The sequence below is a fragment of the Euwallacea fornicatus genome, chromosome 7 (assembly GCF_040115645.1).
Source record: "Euwallacea fornicatus isolate EFF26 chromosome 7, ASM4011564v1, whole genome shotgun sequence".
NCBI classification, from domain to species: domain Eukaryota; kingdom Metazoa; phylum Arthropoda; class Insecta; order Coleoptera; family Curculionidae; genus Euwallacea; species Euwallacea fornicatus.
The window spans coordinates 528,399-551,343 of NC_089547.1; the positions used below are offsets into that span (position 1 = coordinate 528,399).

At 37.5% G+C, this 22,945-nt stretch overlaps 2 protein-coding genes across 7 annotated transcripts in view; one reads left to right on the forward strand and one right to left on the reverse strand.

Moving 5' to 3' along the window:
- Positions 1–13,763, forward strand: part of goe (gone early) — a 36,778-nt gene extending 23,015 nt beyond the window's left edge. The window contains exons 4-13 of the mRNA XM_066283901.1: positions 6,970–7,181; positions 7,241–7,441; positions 7,591–7,822; positions 8,948–9,165; positions 10,103–10,401; positions 10,745–10,912; positions 10,973–11,075; positions 12,462–12,557; positions 12,612–12,688; positions 12,743–13,763. Of these exons, the coding sequence (XP_066139998.1) occupies positions 6,970–7,181; positions 7,241–7,441; positions 7,591–7,822; positions 8,948–9,165; positions 10,103–10,401; positions 10,745–10,912; positions 10,973–11,075; positions 12,462–12,557; positions 12,612–12,688; positions 12,743–12,833 (1,697 nt within the window). The 3' untranslated portion in view covers positions 12,834–13,763. The remainder of the gene's footprint in view (positions 1–6,969; positions 7,182–7,240; positions 7,442–7,590; positions 7,823–8,947; positions 9,166–10,102; positions 10,402–10,744; positions 10,913–10,972; positions 11,076–12,461; positions 12,558–12,611; positions 12,689–12,742) is intronic.
- A 2,031-nt stretch (positions 13,764–15,794) lies between these two features.
- Dscam2 (Down syndrome cell adhesion molecule 2) overlaps positions 15,795–22,945 on the reverse strand; it is a 133,984-nt gene continuing 126,833 nt past the window's right edge. For 3 of the 6 annotated variants that reach the window (XM_066283885.1, XM_066283882.1, XM_066283881.1), the window contains 20 exons: positions 22,728–22,830; positions 22,584–22,674; positions 22,234–22,411; positions 21,977–22,175; positions 21,635–21,787; positions 21,421–21,576; positions 21,208–21,322; positions 20,972–21,153; positions 20,766–20,890; positions 20,589–20,707; positions 20,210–20,353; positions 20,052–20,115; positions 19,752–20,001; positions 19,557–19,700; positions 19,360–19,500; positions 18,860–18,976; positions 18,440–18,612; positions 18,333–18,377; positions 17,427–17,574; positions 15,795–17,373 (listed from right to left, as the gene is read on the reverse strand). In XM_066283885.1, coding sequence (XP_066139982.1) covers positions 17,027–17,373; positions 17,427–17,574; positions 18,333–18,377; positions 18,440–18,612; positions 18,860–18,976; positions 19,360–19,500; positions 19,557–19,700; positions 19,752–20,001; positions 20,052–20,115; positions 20,210–20,353; positions 20,589–20,707; positions 20,766–20,890; positions 20,972–21,153; positions 21,208–21,322; positions 21,421–21,576; positions 21,635–21,787; positions 21,977–22,175; positions 22,234–22,411; positions 22,584–22,674; positions 22,728–22,830 — 2,994 coding nt within the window. In that variant the 3' untranslated portion in view covers positions 15,795–17,026. Of the gene's footprint in view, positions 17,387–17,426; positions 17,575–18,332; positions 18,378–18,439; positions 18,613–18,859; positions 18,977–19,359; positions 19,501–19,556; positions 19,701–19,751; positions 20,002–20,051; positions 20,116–20,209; positions 20,354–20,588; positions 20,708–20,765; positions 20,891–20,971; positions 21,154–21,207; positions 21,323–21,420; positions 21,577–21,634; positions 21,788–21,976; positions 22,176–22,233; positions 22,412–22,583; positions 22,675–22,727; positions 22,831–22,945 lie in introns of all 6 variants that reach the window. The other 3 variants (XM_066283884.1, XM_066283883.1, XM_066283887.1) reach the window with 2 other exon arrangements.

Below are 22,945 nucleotides of genomic sequence, written 5' to 3' on the forward strand. Positions count from 1 at the left end.
TCCCAAATTTCAATTCCAAATATTTATTTAAATTTGCTGCCAATATTCATTAAGAATTTTTAAAGCTTTTGCTTCAATAGACTACCGTAGCTATTATAAGTACTTAAGTTAAGTATTCAAGAACTATTATTACCACGTTATTTTGCACCTTTAAGATTGAAAGTTTATATATTTTTTTCTTGTAATGCAGTGGTATAATTAGTTTGTAACACTAGTTGAGAATTTTCATGGGTGTGGCCGATAGATAGACAATAATTGCATGACCGAAAATTTTTAACCATCAGATTTCTAATGTGTAAAACTGACGTCGCCGCTAAGTTTGCTTCGATTAAAATGGCCATACTACAAATGGGGACAAATTCACAAATAGTGTGTAATTCTTGACCAATAACCATGCTAATGAGCGATTTTAAGTCCATTTAGAAGAGAGATAATTAATATTTTTGCATGCACATTCGCATTTCTATTGTTGCGGTGGTTAGGCTTGACCAGAGTTATTTTATTTAATGGCTGGTTCCATTCTAATGAGATATCATCAGCTATACCCATGGCGAAGCAGGTGATTTTGTGCATGTGTCGGATAAGTGAACGTTTAAACTAAGTAATTGAGGTTCTATAGCACCTGAGTGATTTTCCATCCAGCAATCCAGTGACGTAGTTAGTTTCTGTCGACATGATACATATTGGTTTTTTTATTAACTATTTATTGTAGGAATATTATTAAAATCGATCGGGTTTCGTCACTATGGAATATCGTCCGGTAGGGTTCCGATTTGTGATAAATTAGGAAAAAATCTGTCTTCCTCATCAAAACTTTACGGGCGCGGCTGAGTGGCGCAGTCTGCATTGGCGATTACTGTAGACCTACTCGTATGTTAATAGTAATTTTAGGCCTTCAAAGCGCAATTAAATTGAAATTTTTCGAAAACAGGAAACGTTCTTATCAAAACTAGTCGTTTTGCTACCTGCTTCATTTGCATCAATATCGCCATACGATTTTTGCAAATTCCTGGGATTACACTTTAAAACGCTAATGGAATTTGTGTATTACATTTTCGGTTTTTCCGCAAAAAAGAGAAATCTACGGCCATTGCAGTAATCTCGCAATTTTAGTAGGCGGAATACAGTTTTTAAGTCGTTTCCATTTCACTTTCCGACTGTCCCATAGATCACGCTTCAAATAGCAGTGGTACCAGCGTGAGCGGTGTTTCCGACTATTATGCAAATGTGACCCATTTGGGTCATTTCGCGCCTCTTAATAGATTTTTTTGTCTTAGTCCATGTGGGCGATGGACACACGCATTCTTCGATTTAAGATCAGTGGCGTCTCGTGATTTCACACAATCACATCGTTGTAGTCTGGTTGGTCTTTGGGGTGAAACCAGAATATCATTGTCTAATTTAAATAATAACTAAATAACAACTGTATTATTCATTGGCCAGCGGTTAATTTTGAGAGGAAAACGACAACGCGTTTTCTTTTCTTCGCGCTATAGAGGGGAGTCAAAATTTATGGGCAGTTTCGACATTTTTTTGGGAGATTTCCCTGCTGAGACTTTCGCTGTATTTTTTTTTTATATAGAAATGTCGCAATTCTTATGTCAGTTACGCCGACAATTGCGCGTACGCCCGGTTTAACCGGCGATCGAATGAGTGAGTCACTTTTGTAATTTTAAGATCGAAAGAAAGTGAGAATGCGATTTACTGTGGCATTGCCGGCGAATCAAGGGCCTCCTAGGTCGTGTTACAGACCGGATCGTTCAATAAAATACATTTTCTGTTACGCGCATTTACTTTCTTCTCATTTTCTACCTAATTACTGTTCGAAGTTTTTCCTACCATAGAATTTTATTATACAGGGCGTTAATTAAGTACCCATTTTGAAGGACGCACCTTTAACTAATTTTATCACGAAAAGTTCCTATGAATGGAAGTCCGCAACGTCCTCGTTTAAGGATTAGAGAGTGTTAAAATTTCATTTTTAATTTGGTGCCTTTTGAAAATTTTCGAACAGAGATGTATTAATCGGACAACATTTGGTCTACCGGGGCTTTGTAGTGACGCAAAATCTAGATATCTCTTAATTTTTTGATTACTGATATAGAGGGCTACATACAGGATTCCATCACATTTTAATTAGCTGTAACTTTTTTTGGCTACACCCTAATGCCACTTTTATATATACAGTCAATCAAAGTGAAACTCGTACACCTACAAATTTTTATTAAAACTGTAAAAAAATGTTCAAATTAGGTGGTTTCAAATGGGAAAATAGATTTTATTTGATGAACAACTTATAAATTAATATAAAAATTCAAACAATTTATAAAATAAAAAAAAATTGCAATGTTATTTAGCAAAACTCTCACTATATGCTTTTATCGATAGTCAAAGTTAAACTCGTACACTAACAAAATGAACATAAATGTCAATGAACACCCATTTATTTAATATTTTGTGGGAAAGCCTTTGTTTCTTTTTACTTCTTTTAATCTATTCGGCATCGATTTGACCAATTTTTCGCAAAATTCAGGTGTTATTTTGGCCCATTCTTCCTTGAGTGCCGTTTTTAACTGTTCTTTACTAGAAATCTCATGAGTTCTTATGCCAACTTTTAGTTGACTCCATAAGTTTTCTATAACATTCAAGTCAGGACTCTGAGGAGGTGTTTCTATGACCTTAGGACAATTATATAAAAGCCAAGTCCGAATTCTGTGAGCTTTATGCTTCGGATCATAATCTTGGTAAAAATGAAATGTCCTGTCAATCTGTAACTTTTCGGCACTTTGTTTAACATTGTTTTTTAATATTTCTAAGTACATATTTTGGTCCATTATTCCATCGACGAAATGTAAATTGCCAGGTCCATTTGCTGACATACAGCCCCAAACCATGACTGATCCGCCTCCATGCTTAACAGTCGCGCGTAAATTTTTTTGTTGTAAGGCTTCGTTTGGTTTTCGCCACACCCTGTTTTGCCCATCAGACCCGAAGATATTAAATTTGCTTTCATCGGTGAAAAGCACGTTTTTCCAAAAGGAAAAATCTTTACTTTCATAGTCTTCAACAAACGCTAATCGTACGGTACGATTTTTCTTACTAACCCATGGTTTTTTTCTGGGTATTCTACCATGCATATTATGTTTATTTAAAAGATTTCGCACTGTTTGGGGGTTCACACTCTTGTGTAAATACTTTTCTATCAATTTCGTTAACTTTGGAGCAGATATTTTAGGGTTTTCAGTAACTTTACGTAAAATCCACCTCTCATCATAGTCATTAAAAATTTTTTTGGGACTTTTGCGGGCTTTGTTTTGTATTCTATGTTCATATAAAAAACGATCGACGATACTTTGAACAGTTGAGTGAGATCTATTAACAATTTTTCCTATTTGGCGATATGATTTTCCCGCATGCAAGTGATGAATTATCAATTCCCTTTTAGCGACACTTACTTGCCCGCGTTGGCGACTCATTTTTGTATAATTTAGATTTTAAATAGATAAAGTGGACTTAGAAAAGATTATTAAGTTTATTAAAATACTCACAAACTTTAATTTTTATTCTGGGACCTGTCAGAAGAACACAATAAATACTGTACGAGTTTAATTTTGACCATCAAGGAAAACATATTCGAAGAATTCTGTAAAATAACATCATAAATGTTTACTTTTTATAAAATTTCTTGAATTGTTGTATTTATTTATAGATTGTTTATCAAGTACAATCGATTTTTTTTTAAATCATTGGTTTTGAACATAATTTTACAGTTTTCGCAAAAATTTATATAGATGTACCAGTTTCATTTTCACTGACTGTATATACAGGGTGAGTCGGGAGGATCGTGCCAAACTTCAGGAGCGTGTTGTACATGAAAAATAAATGTAAAAAAACTCAAATGTTGTTATCAGATTTTCGTTTGTTTACAAGTTATAGCGTAAATAAAATTAAAACATAAAATTTAAAAAAATTATAAATTTCGTAAGAAATTCCATAAATTAACGTTTGGATATCATAGTAAATGTTCAAAAGTATTGCCATTAACTTCTAAACATTTTCAAAATTGTTGAACACTCGGATAAATACGTTTTTAGAAGGATGTCTTTGATGTGGAAACCGTTGACGATATTCTTCAGCAGCAGCTCTAGCATTCCCAATACAAAAACCATAAACAAACACCATATTTGCATATTCTAAATTTGAATAAATGTTTGGCATCTTGTAACACTTTAATTGAACTCGAAAATAAACATCAAGCAGTATCAATATCACTAATACCAAAGGTACGTTTATGGTAAATAGAATCCTAGTTAAAAAAATTTATTTACGCTATAACTTGTAAACAAACGAAAATCGGATAACAACATTTGAGTTTTTTACATTTATTTTTCATGTACAACACGCTCCTGAAGTTTGGCACGATCCTCCCGACTCACCCTGTATATAAATTTTTTTAAAATCTAAATTTGTATTGGAAAAGTGAGTTTCGATGACTGTATTATTATTTTTATATTATTTATAACAAATTATTATTATGTTCACAATATTATTTGTATCTACAATAAATTAAATAAAGGGGCAATTTTCAGCAGCTCAGAAACGGTTGGGTTTAGGGATAGGATAATGTTAACAAAAGTTGTGGGTTTTTGGATTCTGAACACGATGCCGTCGAGAAAAGTAGGGCATTCTATTTTTTTTTTTTTTTTTTTTTTTTTTTTGCGAGGTGGAACTCTTCTAAAGACACCTGACCCAGGGTGTGGTTGGGGCCAGGTAGTGTGGGATTCGAGTTTCCGGAATGGCCGAAGTCGCCCGCCTACCCACTAAAACCACCTCCCCTCTTCCGCCCCGGAAACGCCGTTAAGCATTATTTCAGGGCAGGGCATTCTATTTGAAATAAGCAAGTTATTGAAGATTGAAATCATACAACTTCGGAGGCCTATTTCGAGGGTTACGGAAAACTCTTTTTAAACTGAAACATGTAAAAACGTAGCTTATTATGTCGCGTTGGAGCCTCATAAGATTGATTCCAAAATTCGCAATGGTTAGAAAACAGAATTGATTTCCGTGAGACCTTGCAGCAATCAAAATTTTCGAATTTTCACAAATAACTCGAAAATGGTAAATTTTTTATATAAGACCTATTTCATAAACTAGCCTTAAAATTTGACGATAAATCCGAAAATGGCAAAAAAATTGGGGGGTTCCATTTAAAAAAACATAATTTGGTACTACCACACTTTTATGACAGACCCTGTACATTTGAAAATAATTTAAAAATACGTTCCTTTCATTCCCTAAAAACTTTACTAAGACAAATTTCCTTCCAAAACTTATATTTATTGAGATATCGCACTTTGACGCACTAATGAGCAGCCCTGTATATATATTCTTTATTTCCACAAGGAAAAGGGCTATCGACCGTTGATGATCTTTCTGCCCATGATGCAAATTACTAAACTTAGTGTTTCATACTGTCCAAGAGAGAAAAGAAGAAAGAATAGAAATATTTTGAATCAGTTGCATTATTTACATTTACAGGCTGTAGTGCTCTATCAGGGTTGTATTGGGGAATTGGAGATTTGACTGTCTCGTTTGTCTTGTCAGACACAGTGGGGTTACTATTGTCCCATTGTCAGGATTGTCCTTCCATTTCGTTTGCATGTCCAGAATTCTTTCCGTTATTCTTGTCATGCTGGTGCTTTGGTATAGTAGTTGGTTGGATGGGTTATGTAGGGGGTTGTCGGGGTGTCTTAGTTTTGTGATTAGTCTTAATGAAATCTGTTCTGTAGTGTGTATGTGTTTACTTGTTTTTTCTGTGGTGTTTACTGTTATTATGTGCCCGTAGTCTAATTGTGGTCTGCAGATGAATTTGTATATTTTGGTGGCTGTCTCCGTGCTAATTCTCTTATCTTTGTACGTGAGTAACCTGAAGTGTTTAGTTCTTTTCTTAATTTCCGTCCTGATTTCCTGTGCATGTTTTGTGAATTTCATTTGATAGCCGATTGTTGCTCCTAAATATTTAATATATTTTGTTGGTTTAGTTGTTTGGTTGTCTGCAGTTATTGTTGGTGAGTGCCACTTTTATATTAATAGGCTTATTGCACATTTATTTCTATTAAAAAAAGGTTCTCTTGGAAAATGTCTGTAGAAGTAACGGTTTGGGAGATAAACGGGTTTGCAATTAACATGACTCGGGTTAAACGGATTTAATAACAATTATCGAAATTAACGAAATTAACTTAATATTATAATAGTTGTTGAAAATGGCCCCTGCGACTTCTATACATGCATCTATTCTTCTCAACATTGATTCTGTTTAATAAGGTTATATATTCTGTTCGATAATATAGATATTATAGAACTCTCTCGAACGCACCCTGTATGTTTTTGATTTTCATATAAGAGTCGATCAATCCATTTCTCAGGTCTTCATTTTCCACCGGAGTTTTGTACAAGAAGTCGGAGGTGGCCATTTTCCACAGCTATTATAATATTAAATTATTTTCAATAATTATTATTAAATCAATTTTATCCCAGTCATGTTAATTGCAAATCCGTCTATCTCCAAAACTGTTACTTCTACAGACATTTTCCAAGAGTACCATTTTTCAATAGAAGTAAAAGTGCAATAAGCGTAATAATACGAAAGTAGCATACAGTGTAGCGCGACAAAGTTAGGTCCAATTAAAATGTGACGGAACTCTGTATGTGGTAGCAATCAGAAAATTAAGACAATATTTAGATTTGGCGTCATAAAAAATCTCCATATACCAAATGTTGTCTGATGATTATATATCTGTTCCAAAAAGAAACAAATAAAAAATGAAATTTTAACATTCTCTAATTACTAAACGAAAACATTGCGGACCTACATTCATAGGAACTTTTTGTGATAAAATTAACTAAAGATTCATCCCTTGAAATTAGAACATGTATTTAATTAACACTCTATATATGCAATTTCTTCAGGAGGCTGGTACATACTTCGGGACTGGACCGACATTGACTTCAATGGAATGGAAGTCCTCTCCAAACTGCAAGTCCGCTATGGGGTCTCTCCATTTTTTAGGGTCCACGTGGAACCCGACCCACGCACCCCCAACGCCCACTCCATGATTATTTCTCCCTCCGGTCTGGGACTCCCCGACAGGGACTACTATTTCAGGGATAGCGAGGACAAGGTGACCCCATCGATTATTCTCTCTTATTCTTGCCACACTTAAGACTTGGCTCAGTGCAGGTGCTATTGGCATACATGGGCTACATCAGGGATGTGGTGATTTCGTTGAGTTCAAGTCGGAACGAGGCTGCCAAATTCGCCAAAGACATTTTCAATTATGAGAAAAGGATCGCGGAAGTTACTCCTGATGCGGCTCTCTTGTGCAACCCGATCAAGCGAAACAGCACCGCTTTGGAGCATTTGAAAATTACTACGAGCACGGTAATTGCGGTTACTCTTTGTTTAGTGGGCTCTTAGTAAACTCGAAACTCTATCTAACTTCTAAAGAACATAGCTCAAAATCACAATTTGAGCAATTTAAATTTATTTTCGCACGTTTCCTTTTCTTTTTGCCCAGAGTTCATTTTCAGATTCCATTCTATGACATCCTACAAGAGATTTATTCAGAAATAACTGTGTCCGAAACAACGGAGGTCATAGTGACCTCACAGGAGTACTTGGACGAGGTGGCTCAGATAATATCTTCCACTGACCGGCGCACTTTGAACGGATACCTCATATGGACGTTGGTCAGGCAGTATTTGCCCTATTTGTCTGATATTTACACTTCGTCAGTGAATTCGTTTTATTTTGAGCTTTATGGTAAGTATAGCTTAGGTGAAGCAAATTTTGTAGTACTTACGTGTATTTTTTAGGGTGTACTATTATAGTGCACCCCAAAAACACGCTTTTAGGTATTGAGAATTTTTGCATTAACTACGACTGAGCTTATGTTCTCAAGTCGTACGCAGCACATACCTCTCACGATGCATATCTTACGTCGCATGCATCTCTAGTGTGTAACTCATCCAAGGGAGATAAATTTCTAAATTTATATTACACAGAATGTTCAAGTGTCAAAGAATGAATTTATAGCGAATAAAATTTATGGAGATTAATTGAGATACATAACAATTGATACCAATAAAAATTTAGCGGGATACATATGCGGAGTGTGATTTTGTACATTATCGTAACTTCCGTGCTCTTTGTGAAAGTTTAGAAAGGCAATTCAGGGAGGCGCATTGTGTTTGGCTATCCTTGATGATGGCTTTAGTTGGAATTAATTAGATTGACCCGAAAGGGCAAGGGAAATCCAGGGTTGTGTGGCCAATCAACATTTATTTCACAAACTTGAAAATTTAGCAAAGATAGGTTCTTGGTACAAGGTTCCCTTAATTGACAATGGTCATGTGTTGGTCGCTTTGACTCCAAACCTAATGTACTTTTCTGTCGCCATGTCACATCTTGCTTGTTGACTTGGTAACCTCAATTCGCACGTCGGTCGTGACCAACGGGTCTACCTCAGCATTTGCCTTTTTGTGATTGGGACATCTTTTCAACAACTTTGTTTTAAAATTATTGATAGACGCTTTAAACATGTTCTAGTTTAACCCATGGATATTATTAAAGAATTCAAAACGTTGGTCCCCTTTTGTCACTACAAGGCAATGCGTAAAAGTACCCAAAATTTTTGTATGTATGATTATGGATAATTTAATAGGAATATGGTAAATACGAAAATTTTTACGTAATGAACAGTATTGTCGTTGAAAGTCGACATTTATAATAGTTTTCATTAAAAATATTACTGGGCGTTTCCCGAGCAAATGGTATAGTTTTACTTGCGTGGGTATATTTCTTGCGTAAAATAATAAAAAAAAGTTCCCACCAACATATATTTTTCAAGAGACATAAATCGATTAGGAAATTTGAATATTCTTGAAGGTGCCCCGAAATCAACAAAAAGATGGGAATTATGCGCCTCTTTAGTGAGGAAATACATGCCTTTGGCCACCGAGTACCACCTGGAAAAAAGTCACCCGGTCACCCAAGAGACACGAGACACCTTGAATGCCACCTTCCGTCTGATTTTGGGCATTGTCAAAGAGAAGCTGCACACCTTCGCTCGCTCCTCGCATTTGCAGATGCATTTGGCGGACAAGGTCAGTTTACTACTCTTAGAAAAACTAACTAAAATCGATATTTTTATTATTAAAATATTCCTTTATTTACAACCATATACTGTGCCTTCCTAAAGTCCCCCCCTTCTTCTATATTTTTTGAATGTGATATTCAACGATTCAGAAGGACAGGAGATATCAAACAATTGGTGATTTTCCTTTAAAATTGGTCCAATACTTTTGAACGAAACAGCGCCATGGATTAGTACCTGTGCGATGCCATTTTGTCACTAGAAATTCGTCATGCGCTTTTCAGCGATGCATATATAAGACTTAAGATATCAAATTGCCGTCACTTGTCGAAAACATAATTTTTTGACATACATTTGGTGGTCTTAAAATTCAAGATGGCGGATGAATGGCATTGAAAAAAAGAAATTTAAAGGGAAGGATGGAGGGAAGGAGGGAGGACAGGAGGTTGTGAGCTGTACAATTTGAAAATTGCCCACGAGTAAATTGTAATGTATAAAAATTGGTTTTTTGGATACGCTATAAATGAAATGGCGGAGAGATAGGGTACACGGCGTCACTTCCATTGAATGTTTTACAAAAAGACGCCCGGCCTCCATCTGGAACGCTAACACTAAGTTTTACTTACCAAGTGATGGTAAAACTTAAGCGAATACTTATATAAGCGAACTGGCGGAATTATTAATGAATAGAATCCTTAAGTTTTACGCCGTTATCACTTCATATATTTGGTGATTTAATTTTATACGTCATAGATATGGACACTCCTAATGTATGGCCGGCTCCCTACAAATAAAAAAAAAAATTAGTATTCCTAAGTTATAGATAGTTTACTGAGCCGCTATATTGAATTAATGTCTACTAAAATATTTAGTACAGTAAATATGATGTATACGTTCAATACTCCTACTTTCCTAATTTTTCCATTATTCCATTATCTGTTGTGTAGCTAAACACCATAAAACTACACATTGGCCTTCCGGAGAGCGCTAAAACTGCACTATTCCTGAGGGACTTTTACAGTCCCTTAAAAATCATCAAGTTGGATCTTTTCGAGGGAGTGAAGAGCGCCATAACATTGCGTAGACGTATAGAGGAGAAAATGCTTTTGAATGCGTTGCCTGAAGGGATTGTATTGAGGGAGCTAATGGCAGAGACTCCTCAGATCAAGTACATTCCGTCCAAAAATATGGTGGTAATCCCCAGAAGTTTGGTGGTGGAACCTTTATTTGAGGATGGTGTTCCGAGGTGAGGATGAGGGCTGAGGAAATCAACCCAAAATATTATATAGGGTCTTCCACCGAGAACTATGTAATATGTTTGATGGTTGGTGCATGACGCATGATGAATTATTAACAGGAAATATCTGGCTTGTTATGAAAATTGATGGAGATATACAACTCATATAGTTTATTCGACACATATTTGAACACCTTGTATAATATTATTTTATTTTTAAATGTGCTTTGATATTCTAAGAATATTTCGTGTAAAAGGCCCTATTATATTGATAATATGAAGACCATTAACGTTTGAAATAGTGTGTATTTTGCAATTTTGAAAATTGAACAAAATGAACTAATTATGTCAGGCCGATCTTTTACGGACGCCTCGGTGCCCAACTCGCCTTCGCAATTTTGTCAGCAATTCTCCCTTATGGCAGCTTCTGGACTTCGGAGAACAAAATGTTATCTCCATTCCATACACAGCCCACCGAATCTTTCAACTCTATATTACCGGACATTAATTGTTTGTCTCGGTAAGTATCGTTTAGCTTAAATTATGGGTTTTTTGTAAGTGGAAAATTTATGATTTACAGTTATATTGATGATAGCAACACAACGTCAGTTTCTCAGTCCAAATTGAGCGAAGGCGCCTTGCTGCTTGTGAAAGAGTTGACTGCCATCAGGATTGGCAACGAGGTTTGTGGAAATTACATTCTACACAAATTTATAAGAAAATCTCGGTTCTGCATGGAAAACAGTAATGGATCTCTTGTATTTTAATAGGCGAGAAGTTTGACTAACGGGTGAGAGGTAGAGAGATCAGTTACGAGTTGGCTTAATTGGGCAAATCACATCACAGTCATTTCCTCCGATTTCGTTCCCCTAGTTTCATATCTCATTTGCCAGAACTTGACTGCAAAACTATAAAATACGATCCCACATCCAGTTCTTATAGATCATTGATCACTGTTCACTGTTTATATAGGGGAAAGCGTCTGCCCACCATAGCTATCCGAGATTTATAATTTACTTTAAAGTTAGAATAACGTACAGAGTGTTCGAACCGACCTTAGTCGTTTATAGAAAATATAGGTTTGTTCTGAAAATTTGGTTCGTAAATTAGCCTGACTTATCCATCTCGGATATTTCCATTATTTCAAGGTTGCCGCTTATATTGAAAAGTAGCAGCAACATTGTTATTTCAAATAGCACCCACTCCCTGAACATTTTTAGACCCCGATTAGTTTATAATCGTGCTTACTTAATACTCTCTTATGTCTATGTCCTGACCGATTTCTAAATTTAATTAAAATTCTCGTTTTTTTCCGTACAAAATGTTGCTTCAATAGAGTTGTTCTTACATGGCATTTAATCAAACACATTAAACAAACACCAAATCAGTGTTGTCGTCCGGTCTACTACATAATTTAAATTTAATCGTGGAGAAACAATTGTTCTACAGAAAACTGTATTTAATCCGAAACCGATAAGCTTCAGGTATAAGCGTGCGAGTCTGAATACATAATTTAAAAGTAATTTCAATGCCCTTTTTTTATAATAATAAACACGGGGGCTCATAAAAAAATAATTTTTTATGGTTACTGTGTCCAGTGGAGAACCTGAACTAACCCGTTTTTTACTCACCGTTTTTTATGTATCTCGGTTTCGCAGGTTTGGTGGGCATTTTTTCTCTTACTCCTAATTGAGGTATTTGAGAACCGTGTGCTAGAGCGTCTCCGTTCCGTGGCAGAACTTCTGTTTTCCTATTTGAACCACGTACCTGCCAAAGATTTCATGTCCTGTGAAGAAACTATACTTATATATCGCTAATGGATGGGCTAGAGTTCGAGGACAAAGGCTAAATGCATTGGAAAATCAAATACCCGCAGCTTATACCGTGCCCTGTTGGGGAGGTGTCTCGCTAAGATCGAGCTCTTTTTACAATCGATACTCTTGTTTTTTATAAAATATTGTTTCATTTGATTTTTTGATGACAGTTTTCCATAAACGCTCAAGGTGCCATCGACTGTTGAACACGCTGTACGTATAGCATTAAATAGAACTTAAAAATTGTGTTGTTAGGCCCTTTTAGCCGCATCTAGGACAGAACCGCACGTGCATTACAGTGGCGTAGACCAGTACGAGGATTCCGCTCTATATTTTTTAAGTTATGCGCAGGTATTTATTTTTCGAAAACGTTTTAGGTCTTTCTGTTAAAAGAACCGATTTCAGACTATTTGCGAAGTATCCACGAGTCAGTACGATCTCTTTCAGAGCATCGTCAACTTCAAAGTGCCGGCAAAGTTGCGGTAAGTCGAAAATTTAGTGATTTGATTTGGTTTAAAATTAAGTTGGCAAATTAGGATGGAATTGATCTGGTCGCAGTTGCCGGAGATGCGCAACTCGTTTGACTGTTCTGGGACGACGCTGAAGTCGTGCCTTAAGGCTGTTTAGGCTGCCAAGACTGAGAGTTTTTTCGATAGAAATATGTGTTCCTAGAAGTATTATTTTTATTGCAGTGTTTGGGTATAGTATTTATTCAACATTACAGGGTGGTTCGCGTAAGTGTTCGATTTATAAGTTCTGGAGAATTGGAAAAGACAATTTACATGAAATTGGTGTATTTTCGGTCAATTTTTTTTACAAATAATTCGACAAGTGCAGAGTTTGTCAAATTTGCCTAAACGAATGGCGACCTGGAAGTTTTCAAATTTTCTATAATTTCGAGAGTCATAACTTGCGATTAGTTTCTACCTGTCATCTTTTCAACCTCAACCGAAATATCAATTTAATATCTGCCAATTTTTTTACATCTATTAAAAAAAGTTGACAAATGAAAAAATTGACACCAAGGGAAGAAATGTGAGGAACAAAATTATAAGATTTCAAATCTTGGCACGTCAGTATTTCGAGAATAGTCGAGAATCATAAAGTGCTATTACCTCTAATATATATCCTTAGATTTTCTAGGCGATTCCAAAAAATGTTAGAATTTATCGTGTGCTCTATATGAAACTTCAATGTTGTCATTTTTTTTAGTAAGATTATGGAACGTTGCACTGAAACTCTTTCCGAAAGATAAATCATGATCCACTGTCGATATGTTGTCTTTTATGATCCTCATCATAGGACACTTACACGAACCGCCATATATTAAGTAGAAAACGGCCCTGTAGGTTCAAATGGGGATAAGAGCGTTTTTAATTTCCTCGTATTTCGTTCAGATATTTTTTTTATTTTTAAAGGAATTGACATCTTTTATTTTACAAAACTTGTACTTAGTTTGTGTAGAACATATTTTCTAAGTTTTATTAAGAAAGAAATACTTTTTAGAGCCTATATTTAATGTTTAAAAAATAGTAATAAAAGTGTATATTATTTTTACGATCCGTTTTTAGATTTTACGAAGTGTGCGCATAGTTGAATTACATCACTAACGTACCTATCTATATTTACAATTTCAGGTTGAGGCGAGACGTCGTGGACGATGGTATTGTAGAAATATGTTATTGCCAGAGGACCATAAAAATATGGTAGTAAATGCAGGGAAACCTACGGATAGAGTAATTTTAAAATTGAGTAAGTTGGCCTCTGATTTATCAATCTAAAGTATCGGATGATATTCCAACTTATAAAAAAAGTATGGGTTCGGTATGGGAAGCACCTATTTTTTCACGATATAAACGTATAAGTTTAATAAATGAGTTCGGTTGGTAAATATCAAGTTAGAATAATATACATGTCCAAGAATGCTTAATGGACGCTTATATTGAGAATTAGCAGCAATTTGGACATTCCGAAACGTGTTCCCAGTAATTTAAAAAAACGCTCTGTATATTAAATTACATAAAACTTGCATGTAAGTTTTTCCTCATCAAAACCAGTATATACAGGGTGTCCTCGAATTACGTGGCCAAAATAATACCGCAGATTGTTTGAGTGAAAATAAGTCGATTTAACTAAACTTCCCTCAGTCCAAAAGTTGATAATTATGGAGCTACAGGGTGTTAAAGTTGAAAAAAAAAATCACATTTTCTTTAATATCTTTTGATTTCTTTGAGTTAATTTCACGAAATTTCATATTTGAGGGTGTTTTAGGATACGAAATTCAAATTTATTAACGATTTAGTTGTTTCTTCTAGGGGACGCCACAAGCGACCATTAGGACACATTTAAATCTCTGTAACTTTTTCGTGCCACGGTGTATATTATTTTGGTATTTAAAAACCTTTTTCCCTACCTTTTATACTTAGAAAAGGTATACTTTATTGACGTCGCTAGAAGCAACGGTTTTGGAGAAAAACGCATAATTCTAATGCGCTGCATATTTGCGTTGGCGCTTCTAAGTAAATAACTCAGTTGGCTATGTTTTTAATTGACATTTTAACACTTGAATTTGTTTCTCAAATGTCAGTTTTTTTATTTAGCCCTCAGTTTTTCTTGTCAGTTTCGCTTCTTGTTCCTGTAAATATCCATAAGTATGGCCAATAAATTTACTTATTCTGAAATGGTGGATATGCTGTTATTTTATGGACTTTGCCGTTGTAATAGTCAAAATAATATCTGATTTTGAAAACTTATTGTTATACCTTTACTAATAATTATTTTTGAAAAACTTAATTTTTTTTAACGGAAAATAATTTTAAGGTAATTTGCATGCATCATCAGGCTTAGATGCATTTTTCTCCAAAACCGTTGCTTCTAGCGACGTCAATAAAGTATACCTTTTCTAAGTATAAAAGGTAGGGAAAAAGGTTTTTAAATACCAAAATAATATACACCGTGGCACGAAAAAGTTACAGAGATTTAAATGTGTCCTAATGGTCGCTTGTGGCGCCCCCTAGAAGAAACAACTAAATCGTTAATAAATTTGAATTTCGTATCCTAAAACACCCTCAAATATGAAATTTCGTGAAATTAACTCAAAGAAATCGAAAGATATTAAAGAAAATGTGATTTTTTTTTCAACTTTAACACCCTGTAGCTCCATAATTATCAACTTTTGGACTGAGGGAAGTTTAGTTAAATCGACTTATTTTCACTCAAACAATCTGCGGTATTATTTTGGCCACGTAATTCGAGGACACCCTGTATATGTACGTCACTCCGTTTTATTTCGAGTGAAGACAAATTTTAATTTTCTATAAGAATTGTCAATACTGGCAATTTTCAAAGGATCAGATGTAAAATGCAAAATCTCTCCACTATACCGGTCTACTGATTTAGTCAGTTAAGCCACAGAAAACTGCTGATTTTTTAGTTTTTCTTCAGAAACACGCAAATAAAACGATGGATTTTTTGGATTGAAAAAAAAGTAATCCTTGAGGGAACTGTCAATAAAATGACGAAAGGGGCCAAAACAAACACGTTTAGGGTTTATCCAAAAAACACGGACATCGTCATAAAATAAAACGCTTTTCAATTTTTAACCATCTTCTTTATTGGAACTATGTAACTCTGGTACAGGATTTCTTCATTTTAATCATTTTGATTTTCCTTATTGTTTGATTTACAGATAGTGTAGGTACTTAACTATTTGTTTATTTTAATTGGGATATAGGAGCTGCCTTGAGCGAAGTCCGGCTGGCCCCGCCCCGAAGTCTTATTTATTAACAGTGAAAAATATACTAGTAGGTTCGTAGAAAACGGTTCCAAAAATCTTTTATCCAAAGATATAATAAGAGTTCAACAAAGGCAGTGTCCGTAGACCGGCCGCAACCCGTATTTCGCATACCGGCCATCGGAAGTTTAACATAACATACTTATATATTTTTGATTCTTTAGTATAAAATTTTGATTCTTCTGTAAAACTAGAACGATATTTTACAACTAGGCAATTCTCGGGGCACAAAAACGACAGTATCCGATAGTTGGTATAAGGAACAAGTACACAGATTGGGAAATAATACACTGGTACAACAAATGCTAATGGAACAGTTTGAAAGAATTGCAGTTGATAGAGAATAGTGTTGTCCCGAAAAGTGATTTTTGTACCCTGATTCCCGGACAGGCATTATTTTTCTAAAACATTATTTTTTGGTACTGGCACTGGACGACTACGATGGTGGTTATGGTGAAAAAAGTGTAAACGTTGAATGCGATATTGACGTCTTTAATACGGTTGAAAGAAGTTAAGCGGACTACTCTGGACAGCGTGTATGATTTCATCCGGGATGCAGTAGGGCGATAGATCTGCACGAAATCATATGAAGTTTAAGAGGAGACCAACTTATTCCTTGTCTCAACGTACAGAAATTAAGTAAAGTTATGGATATTTGGCAGTATATGCAAATTCGGCTAAAATCACTTGAGACAGCGGAAATCACCGTGAAACTGCCGCTTTCGTGCTTCTTACAAAACAAATCCGACAACAACCAATACCGTTTGACTTAATCTCATAGTTTTTTTTTTACTTTTCGGTAAAATTGGTAACTAAAAGTACTAATGAGAGTGCTACGAAACGTGGAAAAGCGAGTACCAAATCATAACCGCAACGTCAATGCGTCAGAACGGTTCGCTTTCCAATTCGCTCTCTGGAAGTCGCATTAATGTTGTTGAAGTGTCCAAAGACCAGAAATGAAACGGTATCACTTATTGCCCTCACACATCCTCTTTCCTCCTCACGCGAGGATCCTCCTTCAGTCTCTTCACACCGCGATCGAATAATCCGAAGGCGGCTGCTGCCCTTGCCCTCCCTGCTGTGGTCGTGACCACAACGAGCTGCGCAGGCCCAGCTTCAGTTTCTTAAGTGTATCGATGTCGCACTCGGCTTCGGACAGCTCTATCTGTCCGGGAACGCTCTGAGGACTGGGCGCTGACTCACTGAACGCCGTCTCAGCCACCGATAGATGACTGAGGATGTGTCGTTGGGAGCCTGAGCGGCCTCCTTGAGCTAAAAACCGGTTTCGGTTGCGCCGTGGCAGTGACTTTTGTTCAGACATGGGCGAAATGTCGGACGAAGTGCTTGACTGGGCCGTACCGTGGTAGATGAAGGCTGCAACTTCAGGCTGAAAGAGGGGACCATTGGCAGAGGTCGCAATTCATTACCTTGGGTTTTGTGTTTGAGGTCCAGGTGATTGGAAGACTCGGTCCGGCTGGAGGTGAGCGCCTCCTGGTCGGACTCACTCTCGTCGCTGTCGATGTCCTTGCGATTGGTCCGTCTGCGGCCATGCCCTTTTGTACTTTGAAATTTTTGCTGTCGGAAATGGATATTTTACAAAGGTGCTCTAATATAAGGCAAGGTCAACTAGAGTTCAAATAGTACGCGTACGACCACAATCTGAGGATGGCAGAGAAGCAATGGGCGAAATTTAAGTTTATTGAATATTTGACACTTCTCAAGGTGGACAAGTTGTCAAGAAAAAGGTAAAAGAAATATATTCTGGATATAATCCCTAGACACTGTGGAGAAGATATTATCGTTTGTCTTTTGGCGTATTCCTTAGGCTGTAGTTTGGAGTGTCCGTCCTAATATTTTAAATGAAAACGTAGATGCCCATATAATTTCGCCTAAAAATGAGTTTTTTACAGGTGGCTGTAGTTTTCGAAGTAACCGCAGATACACACTTATTGAGTTGTTTGATTATCACTGTTTCTGAGTTGTCATCTATCATTTTATACGTTAAAGGTGTCAACTGTCACGGTCATCTGTCACTTTCCGTATTTTGTCATTGCATGAGCGTACTGGATAAATTGAACATACCTTCATGAGAGAAACCGCACTTTACTTGACCGTTTTGTTCAAATATCTTAGTGGTGGTTATTTGCCAATGGACAATTGCCCTACTATCGTTCTTTAAATCATATCAACGCGCGTCAAGGGACTTGAAACCATATATAGTCTTGACAAATTGGCGAATGCGCCTCTAAACAGTATAACCCATTACTATCCCTGCCCTCCTTCTTGCAAGCAAAGCACACGTGCAACACGTCATACTCTTTAATTATACATACTATATTGTAATAATTATTGGCATCTGCTCGCTTTTTTATCGACTTCTAGACGGGGAAAACTTACGATTATCAAGTGAGTCGTGTGTGAAACGAAAATGTTTACTCACAATGTTATAGTAGGGAGAGTTTCGTTGCACGGAGCTCGAGGGGGGTGGAGAGGCGCAACCCTCCGTCACAGCATGTTCGTGGTACATGAAACTGTGTAACATCGTGTTCTGCGCAAGCGTGCTCGGCTCGGATAGTTGGAAAGTGGCATATGGCGATATGTCTTCGGAGGTTTCTAAAACGATTTTATTTCCAAAGTCTTTTTACAAGTTTTGCGGCCGCCTCGGCTCTTTTAGCATTTTCAAATCTTGTTTTTTTTTTAGTTAGGGATTTCTGAATAATCCAATCTAACACCTAAGCATTTTCAGGCCAATTCAGGTCAGTTCAAGTTTATCAAGCATTTTGGTGTTAATTTTATTAAAGTTTTGGTACTTCTGCACTTACGTAAGAAAAGGAACAATCGTGAACATTAAGAATGTTACCTGGTATTTTATCCCCCGCTTGGAGCGCTACTTTGTGTATGGTTGCGTAGTATCGTTCCCTTTGAGCTTCCGCATTTTGCCGATTATCTAGCTGCTCCCGATGCGTTTGCTTGTAGTCTGTAATAAAAAAGTCATAAAAGAAATTATTAATTTAATATAGATCTTTTAATGAATGAACTTAACAAGCGTTTATGTTAAAAGTCTTTTTCTTGCTTGAGATCACCGTCGTTCGTATAACGTGACGTGGAACTCAAGCAACCAATCGAAGACGGGAAAGGCGCTTTTTTGCCGAATGTACCTTATTTTTAATTTAATAAAACCTTAAGGAAGTCCTTTAACACACCGAGTTTCATTAAAGTCCCCCCACCATAACTAATAAATAAATTCATTTTATAACCTTAACTCGATGTGGAAAAGAAACTCCTCCACATTACGTATTTGTACTAAAATACACTGACGAATCGGAAAAAGAATCAGATTTCATTTATCCTTTCACTTACGTCGTCTGATTAGCAACGGAACGCTGAGCAGTACTATCGTCCCCAGCACAGTGCTTATCACCGAGATCACTATGAATTTCATGTCGGTGTAGAAGGCGTGTCCCTCGTTGCCCTGTCTGATCAGATCAGGTGGAGGAACTTCTGCAAAAAGTTTTTTTCCGTGCTATTCTGGAAATGTAATTTCACAAGTAACAAACCCCCGTCCTTGGTGAGAGTGGTGAAACTAAACTCTTCAGTGCTAAATCCTGCCACATTGTGAGCCTCCAACTTCGCAACGTACCGTGTGGCGGACGTTAGTCCAGTGATTGATGTTTTACGTTGTGGCTTTAGCGCGTTTGATACTAGCCATAAAAAATCTTTAATGGTTTACCCGGCCTCCGACTCAACCTTACCTAGAGTCCATTGACTTTCCGATGTTTTCCTATACTGTAAAACAAAATACAGAATAGGACAGCCGTTGTCCGGCCACACGTGCAGCCTCAAAGAGACACTAGTAGAATTAGGTGACACGAAGGACGCAGCAGGAGGCACGCCCGGAGGGTGCCCTTGAGTGCGAGCTTCTAGTGGGTGGCTAGCAGGACTGGAGCCGATCCTGTTGTGGGCCGTGAGGTACAGGTGGTAGGTGGATCCACATGAAAGACCCTGAAATCGAGTTAACCTTAGCGATGATAGGCTTCGCGGATGGTATCCACCTTGAGCTCATAGCTGGTTGCGTGCCGCGACAGATGAAATTCGTCCAAGTTCCCGTGCTGCTTTCTGTTGAAAAAATATTATTGTGATTAGCACCAATTGAGATATAAAATTACGAATGTGAAGGCGTGAAATGTTCGATTACTACCCACACTGTTACCTGTAATTCAGTGTGAAGCCACTTATCGGAGCGCCTCCATTGTTGCCTGCTTTCCAATGTAGTAAAATGCTGGAACTAGTGGCGGAAGTGACGTAAAGCAACGGTGCTCCAGGAGGCACTTGGACTACTAAGTTGTATGTAATTCTGTAAGAGACGCAGATAAGGAAGCAAAAAGATACCATCAGGGAATTAAATGGTAAAGGGGATTGAAAAGATCAATATGGTTACTCTTGCCAATGCCTCACAAAGTTATCATCTGGGGTTTACTGGAAATTAAAGCACTATCGACCACCATGGAGGAGTTTTTAATCCAAACTCACATGGTTTCAAAAATTAACAAACTGTACATTAATCTCGAATATCTCATATATTTGTATACCTGTCAGTTCCATGGCCATTGTCCACTTGGCATGTATAATTGCTCGCATCGGAAAGCTGCAAATTGGACAGAATTAACTCGCCAGTGTCCAAAAGCTGTTGATTGTGATTGGCTCCACCCTGAAACAGAGCCAATTTTTCCATTAAAGATAATTTTACAATACGCGACCGAACATGCCTTCAAAATCTGATCGCTTTTCAACCACTCCCTGCGCGGTGATCCCACGGACTCGCAATTAAGTGTCACGGAAGTGCGCCATGGGCGCACCACGTTTCCTCCAAACGATATTATCCGAGCAGGAACTGTGAAAGAAAGAGAAGAAAAAGGGTTGGCTAAGGTAAACTGGCAACAGTGTTTTATGTTTAACGGCCAAACTAACTTACTTCGGCCAGTGATGACCTGATTCACAACTTTGGAGCTCTGCCCCTCCCCCACTCTCGTTGAGGCCGTCACCCAAAACTGGTACTCCACATGTTGCTGCACGTTCTTCACCTCGAAGGCCGTTGTATGGCTGGAGATAATTTGTTTGCCGTTGTCGATCTCTTGACGGCCATCAGTACTTCGTCTGCAACCGTTGTCCTTAATTTACCCTGGTGAGAAAAAAAAAATTAAAACTTACCTGTAGAGGCTGTACTTCGTTATAACTCCGTTGGGGTCTAGAGGCGGCAGCCAGGACACTCTTAGAGACTGGGCGGAGGCGGCGGCCACCTTGATATCAATTGGTGCTCCTGGAACTAAGGAAAAAACGTAAACGCTTATAAAACCTAAAAATTTTGATCAGATGGAAAATTTTCTAGTACTTATTCTTTGTTTTCCGTTTATTAAAACTAACCATCTTCCTCCGTTTGGCAATAATGCGGAATGGACATTAATCCATCTCCCACTTTGGTGAAGGCCAACACTTGCAGGCTGTAATTTGTAAACTTCCTGAGGCCGGTTATCACAGTTATAAGGGCGGTGGTTTTTCTAGTCTCCATTACGTCGTTGGCTGTAACACAATTTTCATTTATCAACTCCAAATTTGTCCGCAGTTTCTCATGTCCAACCTCGCAAATATTCATCCAAAACCGGCTCGTAAGTGAGCTTGTAGCCCTGAATGTTGCCATTGCAGTCTTCGTTCGGGGGCGGCTGCCAACTGACCTGGATGCTCTGAGACGTTGGAGAGGTGCAGCGGATATCCATGGGAGGACTGCTGGGCACTAAAAGTAAGCAATTGGGAATCCAGCCGTTGTATGATCTCATAATCTTACACGGGATGATTTTTTTTTTTAAGAAGTGTTGTCGCTATAAGAAATTTAAACCGCACTACATTGAATTCTGAGATTATTTGCATGCCATCACAGGGACATTCTCAATTGACCAATGGTGAAAAGTATAATGATTCCTACCGTCTTCTAAAGTCTCCGTAGTGACCTGTTCACTCAACGGACCAGTCCCCACTTCGTTGTATGCTTGAACCACCAGTGCGTAGCGCGTATACTTTTTGAGGCCACCCAGCAGGACTTCGCCTCCGTCTTCACCGTCTCCAGTCACAGAGGTGAAGTTAAAGGAACCCATAAAGGGGGCCCGATAGCCCACATTGTACCCCTAAATCGTCTCGGTTACTGGTTTAATGTTCATTCATTTGTGAAAGATTGGGAGGTACCTGAATGATGCCGTGTCGTAGTTCTGCAATTGGAGGGTTCCAGCCTACTAAAATTTCAGTAGAAGAAATGGGACGCGCCGTGGGGTTTAGTGGAGGACCTGCCGGTTTTTCACTGAGAGTGGTCACGTTGATTTCATCGCTGGACTGGCTCTTGCCTGCTGGTCCTTCAGCCAATATTCTGCACAACAATTATATTATTATATGCAGCATTTTTATTTTGATCTTTTATCGAAGATTTATTCAGGCTTCCTCATAATTAGAATTGGCTCCTCCTTCTGAGGAATACCGTTTAGATGTAAAATCTTATTCTCTATTGCAACATAACTTCATCACTCAGGTTTCAGACTCACCTGAAACTGTATTTCGTTGCTGGTTTTAGATCGTCGATAGTGGCGGAATAAGGCAGGGGACTCTCGGTCAGCTCAATTTGATGCCAAGTCCCTAAAAGCATTACCCTTAAAATATTATGAGAAAACCGCAAACAACGTACTTACGGTCCCCCTCCCGAAATTCAATAATAAATTTAAACACTTCGTTGGGGTCTGAAGTCCTATGAGCCCATTTCAGGCTCACTGAGGTACTACTTTTCGAAGGAACCTATAACCCATAATGCGAAGTTCTGAACGTTCGGGTAAAAATATAAAGCAGATCCTTTTCCCTTCAATTCGACCACTGTTAGTTACTATTAGAATATTCAAGGTAAAAACATCTG